Raw genomic sequence first — 11848 nt, forward strand, 5'->3', positions numbered from 1 at the left:
ATTTATTTATTTTCTACTAAATTAAACATAAAACATGCTAATCTAAGGTAGTATTTGGGAAAATAACATTCGATTGGGCAAAATATTTTAATATTTTCATGATGCAAAAAGATTGAAATTTCAAACACTGAAACTCATTTTCCGCGAAGTCCGAGTAAGTTCTATGTTGCCATGATTTCCAAAATAATTACTTCGTTAATTATTGAAATTAAACGAAAAATAAGTTAATCTAAGTTAGTATATGTCAAAATAACTTCATATTGTCATAAACATTAAAATATTTACAAGATGCAAAAGGATTGAAATTTCAAACGCGAGCAGCAGTTTTCCGCGAAGTCCGAGTAAGTTCAATGTTGTCATGGTTTCCAAACTAATTCCTTCGTTAATTAATGAAATTAAACGAAAAATAAGCTAATCTAAGGTAGCACATGTCAAAATAACTTCCGATTGTAAAAAACCTCAAAACATTTACAAAAGGATTGAAACCTCAAACACGAAAGCAATTTTTCGCGATACTGCATATCGAACCTATGTTCAGAAAATTGCACTGATGAAATATTTTTAAAAGAATCACAAGCAATCTAAAGTATGCTTTAGATTGCTTGTAATGGTATTTGAAAGAATTCAAGCAATAAAGAAACTTTTCATACTTTTTCAAGGCTTTCAAGCACTTGGAAAATATTTTTTTTTTTTGCAGGAACTTTTCAAGGTTTTTCAAGGGTGTAAAATTTACGAAAATATGCGCTCGTAAAAAAAAAAATGGCGCATGCGCCACGAGATTACTTCCAAATTTATTTACAAAAGGGGTGGTTCATAGCAGCGTTACTATTACAGTCAACACGTGACAACTCTAAGTCCCAAGGGATCGGCTAAAACGTACCGAGTTATGGGAAGTTTCCAGAACAGTCTCAAGAGCTTGGGATCCAATGAAAACTTTGAGATAAAAGAATATTCGAGTTTCGAGTTATCGAGATCGGAAAGTTCATTCGTTACTGCAAACGTGAGGCTGAAATTCCGAGAAATATCGGTAGCACCCTGCTCTGCGATTCGACGTCATAACGCCTCCCCAAAACCTCTTTTTTATGGATTTCCATGCTGCAGCGGTTGAAGGAGGAGTAAAGAAGTCAATCTGAAGCGAAATAATACGGGAAAGTCAGGTTAAGGCGCCGCGGCCGCGTGTTTGGGTGTACAGTATCTTTTAACACAATGGAAAACTTTTGAAATCTGATTTTTAAGTAAAAACAATATAAAAGCGGACTAATCGGACCAAAATGTTAAAAAGCGGTCTAAAGCGGACTTAACCCTAAAAAACGGACTTTGGCGGGAAAAGCGGACCATTTGGGAGCCCTGCATCTGATATGAGAATCATATTTTATTCTTTTTTCAAGCTAACTTCGCTGAAACAATGCTTATATCAAGTTTTTAAAGCGGAATTCCATTTTCTTTTATGAGTCACAAATTAAAATGCTGAATCGATAGTTTACTTTTATTTTATTTATTTAATTATTTATTTTGATCAATTGTGTCCAGATATTAATGATATGTTTAACATAGGACTCTAAAATGCAATTCTAAAGTAATTTTAACAGAAATATTTATTTTTCAAGCCGTTTTTATACTTTTGATGCCTTCACTTTGAGGACTGCGATCTCTTTGCATCCACTGGTTGAATTCGAATTTCTGATGTTTAGTACGCTTTGTTAAGAGGTAAACAAATAAAATATTTTCTTATTTTTGTAAAAATGCTGAACCCCTGCTTGAATTTCTTTGTTACAATTATTTTAAATGCTATACATATAACATTTCTAGAAAATTTAACATAATGTAAAATGGTAAATAAATATTGATACTTGAGTAGTGCCCATCTCCCAGAGAGTGATGATCTTTTCTTTTTTAATCAAGAATGGAGGATACACAAAGTTAAGGCCCTATTTGAATTCAAAAAAAAATAATGCTGAAATTCTTTTACACTAAGCTGTTTAGCTTCACTATGAAGACCCAGAGTTTAAAAGGGCTAACTTGTGGTTCTAAACCTTTGTAATGAGCTGCCAGTACTGCCGTCTATAGGAAATTTTAATACTTAATTAAATCCTGAACAGAGGATACAAGAAATACTGTGAGTGATTCAAAAAATTATGAAAGCTATATATTTTTTTATTTTATAACATAATTCTTTTAACCTATTGAAATCAAATGATTCAAATTTCACTATTTAATCTGTTATATTTTTTGTATTAAGTAAATAAATGCAAAAGTACATGGGAAGATATGTGTTGGGACATGTAACGGAGGCATACAAGTATCCCTCCGTTCAGTGAAAAAAACATTTAAAAAATATTATAAGATTATTAATTTGTATTGATCACATTTTCAAAATTTGTTATACTTTTCTACATCTCATAAAAAAGGTATTTAAAAATAAATATTTTTGAAACTAACCACCCTAGACATAAAAAAGTGCATTTTTTTTTTTTTTTTTTTTTTTTTTGTAGAATGAACCTTATGCCTTTCTAAAGTTTGCCACCATTCAGCTTATACAAATAGAAATAATGCGAAATGGACAGGTAGTTCTTCCATAATGCTTCATTGCATATTGATTATTTTAAAAACCTGTGTGAATTACAAAAATTAGCAAATCAAATTTATTACCTCCTGGGTCAGCTGCTTGTTCTTCATACTCTGCACTGGGCTTCCAGACATAAGGAAGGACTATCTGTCCAGATGGATGTCTCACAGCAAATCCTGCCATGCCATCACCCCCACGCATTACCTAAGTAAAAAAAAAAGGTTAAAATATTTTACCAACATTGGAATACATAAATTCTAATCTCATTACAGGATTGGTACAACATTCATGTTGATGCAAACAATCCAGATAAATTTGAAATGAGAAATTAAACAGATCTAAAATTGGCCACTTCTCAATGAATTTTCACTTAGTTTCTGTTGAGATTAGAGGTGGGCAATGTTGTTCTTTTTAATGATCCGTTCATTAGAGGACCGTTCATTCTTTTGATGAGTTCATTTAACTCGTTCATTTGAACGACTTCGCTCATTTGAAAGGTTACAAGCGATCTCTCTGCACGACATACTCACGTACATTTGAAATATTTCATTAGATCAGCAGCAATATTCCTTGAACGAAAAATGTCTAAAATCATCTAAAAGTAGGAAAATGTGGCTATGAAAAATGAATTTAAAAGAACTTTATTCTGGTTTAGATGTATAAAGCAATTAAAGTTCATTTTGTAAGATATTTCTCAGTTGTCGAATGGTAAAATATGCTCTCCATTCCAAAATTGCAGGTTTTATTTCAGCACGTCACAAAATTAAGTTATTAAATTTTACTATATAAAAAAAAAACTATTTGTTACAGTGGAAAATTTGCAAAATTGAACTTACGTGAAATGGTTCACTAATTCTAAAAAGAAATATATCTCCAAGCGTAGTATGGTCGCAGGTGAAAATAAAACAAAAAATAATTTTTAATCTGTACTTTAGGTTACACTTTTTCAAAAATGTAAATCATGAAATAAATAACAGAGATAACTACAAAAAAAAGGGGGGGAAAGAAACAGGCTACAATATTAAACACGTGAATAAAGAAAAGTTAATTAAAACTATGCACCTTAAACAGCATAAACTTAACAAAAGCCATATAAAAACTGGCGTAAGGTGTCGAAACTGACCTTCTTTGACCATAAAACAAACATCTGTCAACCATGACATCTGCCCAAATTAAAGAAGTGCGGCCCTTCAAAATATTTTTTTCCAGCTACACTACTACACTGTTAAAAAAACCCTGAAAGTTCAGGTAGTTTTCTGACTGATTTTAACAGAATATTTCCATAATAGCTTCAAAACGTATTTTTTCCTTACAAAAACGGAAATATCACGAAAAAAATAACGAAAACAGAATTTTTCCATTTTTAGGGTTGCCGCTGTGTTGAACTTTGTTAGTATTCTGATTAGCCTTCAAGTTATGATAAACGTCACTTTTTGATTATGCTTATTAAATCGCACTGTTACATGTTGTTAATTAAAAGCTTATTTAGAATAACATCTCACATGTCGCAGACAAAATAGAAAGCTTGCTATTTCCTGTCTGGAGAGTAATATACTCGTATGTCGAAATTGTTTTTACGCCTTTGGACTTTGTAGATTTGGAAAAAATGTTCCCGCCATTTTCAGACAGGCCAGATGTGTTTTGTTCCCCCTGGTGATTTGTTGTGGATTTTACTGAGTCAGTATTAGAATATTATTGCGGTGTATTATTTTGCTCAATACTTAGAACAATTCTATTCGTTAATCATATTGTGTGTTCTAGCGGTGAGAAAAGTTTTAGGATCTCTTGTTATCCATTTAAAATAAAGGCTATTTATTGGATTACTTGTATCCAGATGCAATTTAGATACTTAAATTTAGCACCGCTGGTCACATGTAAGTATTGTTGAATATATTTGTACATGTTAATATACAAATGTATTTTTCTTGTTAATATGCATTTGATAGAATTCCGATGGTAGCTGATTTAGAATTTATAGAACTATTATAAAGTTATTGTTTTTGCTCTAACACATTGTATTCTTTTGAAAGTCATTAAAACATTAAATGCCAACATTTCGTATCAACTGGAGATTATCGTGGTGTGCGAGCAAGACAGAAAAAATCACTCAGTTTTTTTTTTTTTTTTTGACTGATTGAAAGTAATTATTTTAAATCTCTAAATAAAACTATTTCTTGCTGTTATAAATTTTGCCAAAAGGCATAGTAGATTGTTAATCTTTGAAAATACGATTAAAATTTTGACAAGAATAAGTTTTCTTGACTACTTAGAAATCTGGAAACATTCATTACTCCTTTCGGGATTTCATTTATAATAATAAATATAAATTACTTAATTTATTTTATTAGGATCTCATCCAACAACTTATTTGAGATTATTGCAAGTTTCTTGTAAAAACATTTCGGGTAAAACGAACTGATTGATATGTTTTGCCTAAGTATAATGATTATGCACTAAAAATCTATGTTGCTATTCCAATGAGTGAAAAATGAGGAAATCACCGGGGGGGGGGGGGGTATACATCATCTGAGCCAAAAATTCTTCACGTGTATGTCAATGATTCTGCTTTTAAACACAGTAAATTGGTATACTCTCCAATCAGGCATATTATTCCATGATAAAGTCAACCGGTTTTTAGTGGTATTTTATTTGACTCATTCTTCAAATAAAAATATTCTATGTTTCATATATGCTTTTCCATGCCACCCCAGACAATGTACGACTAAGAGAATATCGAACAGTATCAGCAGGGACAATTGATGTCATATTCAAATCCATCAATTTTTCTGCTAGTACTCTTTGATTAATTTGATTCATCTGAAGGTGTATGGTAGGTAAGTTATCAAGCAAAATTTTCCCTTAAAATATATTTAGTAATAAATACAAATTAAAAAAATAATAGTTTTTGAATGGTTATCTATTTTTCTATTATACATATATCATTTAAAAGATAGAATAAAAAGACGTGAATGAAATCTCAGTAAAATATGTGAAAATGAAAAACGAAAAAATAGTGCAACGAAAAATCAAGAACCGAAAGTTCTGTAAAGACACAGAAATATTAAAAACGGAAAAAGAGATGAACGGAAAATTTAAAAACGGAAAAATAGATCAACGGAAAGAAGAGAAATGGAATTTTCGTTAAATCACAGAAAATTTATAAATGGATGAACAGAACTAAATGGAGAAATGAGAAATGGAACTTCTGTTAAGTCACGAAAAATAATTTAACGGAAACGTAATATTTACGGCAACTTTGCTGCCGGTACTTTATCCGTTATTTTCAGGAAATTTTTTTAACAGTGTATATATATATATACACATATAGTATTACCTATAGGTACAATGAAAAAAGTAACAAATAAATTGTTAGCTCAACCAGAGTACTGCATATAATGGCACCCCAGACCATAATGCCTTATTGAGGGCCAGTCGGGCGAGCAAAAGAGAAACCAGGTTCCCCCCTCTGCCCCTGAATGTCTCCAAACACTTCTTCGATAATCGTCATGACACAGTTGGAAGTGGGATTTGTCGCTAAAGACTATACATCTCTAGTCGGAACCATTCCAACCTGATCGAGCTGTGCACCACAGTAATCTGGCTCAGAAGTGTGTAGGTGTTAGTGGCAGGTGGTGTAACCGGTTGGCACGAGCATAGATTTCACTGTCCCAACCGTCTGTAAATGGTCATGATGGACACTGGTGTTTGGGTTGAATGTCTGATGGTTCATAGAGATGAAGAAAGCGCTGTGACAGCTGATCGGACAATCCCTCTGTCATCATGATCTGTTGTGACCCTAGGTCGACCGCTACCATCCTGACACTGAACTCGGCCATTTTCCACCCATCCTTGCCAGCATCTTCAAATTGCCGCGTGGCTTCGACTCAAATGACAAGCGATTCTCCAATTTGACTAACCAGCTTCTTTCAATCCAATGATACGACCACTTTTAAACTCGGATAGTTGCTCGTAATGAGCACGAACCATGTGGGGATGCATTTTTAAGTTGTTGAAAGGTAATCTGATTTGCAATCAAACGGAAAGTTTTAAAAACTGTTGAAGAACTGCTCTTTATATACATCTACTGATGCACAGTTTTGATGTGCCGGAGATCAAACTATTCATTCATTGGACACCAAATTTTAATCATTAGCATATCTGGTCAAAACACTCATGCATATAAAATTTCGAAGCAATCGGATGATTGCTTCTTGGTGCGTCAATTTTTTTGTTATAGAGTGTAATTGCTATCTTTAAAAAAAGGAGGGGGGGGGGGCAGACTATTTTATGCATCTGGCAACTCTTTTCCAAATTACAAGCCACTAAAGCAATAATGCAATTATTTTTAGCTGCTAAATTCAGTGGCAGCCATGTGTTTTAATGTATAACTAAGTTGATGGAATAAAATAGCATTAAAATTTATTCCATATGGTGAATGTCCAACAAGAGTAGAGAGGGATATCGCACATTTAAATTTTTAGAGGGGTTCTTTTTTAGGGTCTTATGTAGTTTGCAACTTTTATTTTTTAAAATTACTTGAATAAATTTCATTAATTGTCCAAAAATGTCATATAAAGAATCAGTTCGTTGTCAAAATTGTTACATTTTAAACATTTTCAAAAAATTATGAATGGGAAATGCGTTTATGAAAACCATGTATTAAAATTATTACTGCATTAAAAAAAAAGAATTCAGTCATAAAAATTATGCCTAAAAATATTCTAGTTCACAAAAGAAACTAGCCTGGGGAAAATTTATGCAGCAAAATGATTATAAAAGTAGGATGTCATACACTTATAAAAGCAGGATACATACAAGGGCAAAGTTGATAAAAATCAGGGAAAGATTGCAAGCATATGTATTTTGAGAGTACACAATTGGATCAAATAAAAGCGATCTGAAGAACAAAGCCAGCACACTATAATTTATAGCTTGTCAGAAAACAAAGCGAAGAGTAAATCCACGTGGCATTTCACGTTATTGCTTATTGACATACAGCCGGTCTACTTACCTGGAAAGCAACGTAAAACGTCGATCCCGGATGTACGAATTGACTGAAACATTCTTCTTTGCCAGCGTCCACATGAATCTTAAACTCGTATGCAACTCCTATATTTTGATTAAAAGTATAAGTCTCTGACAGCGAAAATGTTACATTACAAAGCACTATTAAAAGCCCGATCAGCCAATAGCTCAGACCCGCCATGTTTCCGCTCCTCGTCAGTGTCTCTCACCGCGGCAGAATGATTACCAAAACAAAAACAGGTGTGGAGGAGTGGAGACATAAAAGTCGTAACGTAGGCTACGGTCAGGAGAAGAAAACCTTACTTGTTCATGCATCCTAATTTGAGACGTTTTTATGCTAAGCGGGAGAAATAAAAGTTTTATTGCGTGTAAAACAGAAGTTAATTATGTTTGTTTTGCCGCTGGTTAATGATTTCCATGCACTTTTATAATGCTTATTTATACAGTTTCGGATAAACTGTCATTTCATTGTATTTCATAGAAGGAAAAAATCAGTTCTTTATGAACGTTTTTAACTTATAAAACAATTTTGCATGCAACTTCGGGGTGGGAGGGGGGTGGCTGAAATCGTGGGAGAAGCCCGTCAGTTTGGGCGATTAGAGGGGGGTAAATATTGAACCCCCCCCCCAGGCAAGTCATTTTAAAGTTTTCCAGGTTCCAAGAGGGGCAAAAGGTGTAAAATCAATGCATTTTATAGGGGGAAAGTATATACTAAGCAAAAACGCTTTATTACACTACGTTTTCAAAATCGGGGGGGGGGAGGGGTCGATTCACCCCTCCTGAATTTAAAAAACATACTGTAGTTATTCATTTTGCATGTCTTTTCGTTTTTTTTTTTTTTTTTTTTTTGCCAATAAAATGCATTAAATAATTTCCTTTGATCTCCACCTGGAAAATGTTAAATGTACCGGCCAGAGGAAACAGAATGCACTCAAACCTGCATTTATGGTCAAGATTAAGAGAGCATGGGAAAAAAACTAATGAATTAATTCAAAATTAAGTACTTAGAGGTGCTTTGCTGAATGCATGCCCGTTGAAGGGCCTGTGGAAACCCTGTGATAGCAGCAACTACGAAATATTACATTTTTTAGAGTTATGCACATTAAAAATATAAATTAAATAATAAAATATAGTTTGTTTTTTTAGTCTATGATAACAATTGTTCTAAATGTATCAAATAATTGCAGTTATTAATGTTAAGAATTCTATTTGTCTCACTGTTTGCAAATTTATAACTAAAATTATGACAAGTTGTTAAAATTACTTTATTAAATTTGAATGTAGTCATACACACTTTTGTACTTATTTTGCCTGTAATGAAATCTGTCAAAAATGAGTAATTCAAGCAATGTGCAGTTTTCAGACTTGTATTATCTGAGTAAAGAGTTATTCAGATAATACATAACTTCGCTAAAAGTTCTAAGTCAAGAAAAAAATGTAGAAAATCAAATTTTTAAAAAAATCTAAAAAACAACCACATTTTTGGAGAAGAGGGGGGGGGGGAGACTTTCACCAAAACTTGCAATTTGTCCCCCTCCCTTTCCAAATGTACACTAAGTAAAATCAGTTGCTTAAAATCAAGTTTTTTTTAAGGTCAAATTTCTTAATGATTGTCTTTGAATGAAATGAATTCAATTGCTGAACTTCTGGTTGCCAAATTTGACAATTTCTTGTCCACAAATGAAGTTATTAAAATTTATGCTATTAAGCTTTTTACTGCAGAAATTACAATTTAATTCCAGCTATTAGATTATTCCATTGTCTGATCTTAGTTATTTTAACTAATTGTAAATATAAGTTTTCTTAATAGACAAATATTTGAATACATACGTTTCCAGAGATTTGAAGTTTATAATAGCACAAAAGATTACAAGCATCAACTTATATTATTAATATAATGTACCTTAGAAAAGTATATTATCAGCCAAGTCCTGTATAAAACTGAACATAATTAACTGGTCATAACTAAGCTAAGCCACAAATCATTGATAGAGTAAAATTTAAATGAGAAGAATTTTCAATGTGTTACAAATGTAAAGTGCATTTCCGAGGGGGGGGGGGCAATCTGGAATTACATGTTAAATGGAATACTATAAAATTTACAAGGACATTTTAACATGCTTTATACAATACAGAGTATAATTATACAAAAATACATGCTTAACTAGTCTTAGTACGGTAGGAACAAATACAAAAATTTTAGTAGACCCCAAGCCATCTTTTATGTCTTTCTAAATTAATGTTTGAAAACATTAAAATTCACATTGAGCAATTCTTACTATATTTCGGCAGAGACTCGTGTCCCTTAGGCCTCCCTCTTACATATGCCCTTGCACCAGGAGTGCTCACAAAAGTAGGTATTTGTGCACATTGCACAACTGAAATTTGATGGAGGAGGATAATTTTTCAGGGGTTAGGTCTTTCTCATGGGGAGGTACTCTGTAGCATTTTATAGATACCCCGACTTTACAATACATTCAAACTAAGCATACAATTTTGTTTAATTTAGCTAACAACAAATTTAACTTTTTACAATCGATAACTTTTTAATAATGAGAAAAATACTTGATACTTAAATTACAATTTAATTCCAGCTATTAGATTATTCCATTGTCTGATCTTAGTTATTTTAACTAATTGTAAATATAAGTTTTCTTAATAGACAAATATTTGAATACATACGCTTCCAGAGATTTGAAGTTTATAATAGCACAAAAGATTACAAGCATCAACTTATATTATTAATATAATGTACCTTAGAAAAGTATATTATCAGCCAAGTCCTGTATAAAACTGAACATAATTAACTGGTCATAACTAAGCTAAGCCACAAATCATTGATAGAGTAAAATTTAAATGAGAAGAATTTTCAATGTGTTACAAATGTAAAGTGCATTTCCGAGGGGGGGGGGGCAATCTGGAATTACATGTTAAATGGAATACTATAAAATTTACAAGGACATTTTAACATGCTTTATACAATACAGAGTATAATTATACAAAAATACATGCTTAACTAGTCTTAGTACGGTAGGAACAAATACAAAAATTTTAGTAGACCCCAAGCCATCTTTTATGTCTTTCTAAATTAATGTTTGAAAACATTAAAATTCACATTGAGCAATTCTTACTATATTTCGGCAGAGACTCGTGTCCCTTAGGCCTCCCTCTTACATATGCCCTTGCACCAGGAGTGCTCACAAAAGTAGGTATTTGTGCACATTGCACAACTGAAATTTGATGGAGGAGGATAATTTTTCAGGGGTTAGGTCTTTCTCATGGGGAGGTACTCTGTAGCATTTTATAGATACCCCGACTTTACAATACATTCAAACTAAGCATACAATTTTGTTTAATTTAGCTAACAACAAATTTAACTTTTTACAATCGATAACTTTTTAATAATGAGAAAAATACTTGATACTTAAATTACAATTTAATTCCAGCTATTAGATTATTCCATTGTCTGATCTTAGTTATTTTAACTAATTGTAAATATAAGTTTTCTTAATAGACAAATATTTGAATACATACGCTTCCAGAGATTTGAAGTTTATAATAGCACAAAAGATTACAAGCATCAACTTATATTATTAATATAATGTACCTTAGAAAAGTATATTATCAGCCAAGTCCTGTATAAAACTGAACATAATTAACTGGTCATAACTAAGCTAAGCCACAAATCATTGATAGAGTAAAATTTAAATGAGAAGAATTTTCAATGTGTTACAAATGTAAAGTGCATTTCCGAGGGGGGGGGGGGGGCAATCTGGAATTACATGTTAAATGGAATACTATAAAATTTACAAGGACATTTTAACATGCTTTATACAATACAGAGTATAATTATACAAAAATACATGCTTAACTAGTCTTAGTACGGTAGGAACAAATACAAAAATTTTAGTAGACCCCAAGCCATCTTTTATGTCTTTCTAAATTAATGTTTGAAAACATTAAAATTCACATTGAGCAATTCTTACTATATTTCGGCAGAGACTCGTGTCCCTTAGGCCTCCCTCTTACATATGCCCTTGCACCAGGAGTGCTCACAAAAGTAGGTATTTGTGCACATTGCACAACTGAAATTTGATGGAGGAGGATAATTTTTCAGGGGTTAGGTCTTTCTCATGGGGAGGTACTCTGTAGCATTTTATAGATACCCCGACTTTACAATACATTCAAACTAAGCATACAATTTTGTTTAATTTAGCTAACAACAAATTTAACTTTTTACAATCGATAACTTTTTAA

General features: G+C 32.3%; 1 protein-coding gene across 1 annotated transcript in view; it reads right to left on the reverse strand.

The window, feature by feature from the left end:
- The window catches only part of LOC129229316 (transmembrane emp24 domain-containing protein 6-like), a 32137-nt gene extending 23977 nt beyond the window's left edge, over positions 1-8160 (reverse strand). The window contains exons 1-2 of the mRNA XM_054863605.1: positions 7578-8160; positions 2650-2770 (exon numbers count right to left, since the gene is read on the reverse strand). Coding sequence (XP_054719580.1) covers positions 2650-2770; positions 7578-7772 — 316 coding nt within the window. The 5' untranslated portion in view covers positions 7773-8160. The remainder of the gene's footprint in view (positions 1-2649; positions 2771-7577) is intronic.
- Positions 8161-11848: the final 3688 nt, after the last annotated feature.

The sequence above is a fragment of the Uloborus diversus genome, chromosome 1 (genome assembly GCF_026930045.1).
Source record: "Uloborus diversus isolate 005 chromosome 1, Udiv.v.3.1, whole genome shotgun sequence".
NCBI lineage: Eukaryota > Metazoa > Arthropoda > Arachnida > Araneae > Uloboridae > Uloborus > Uloborus diversus.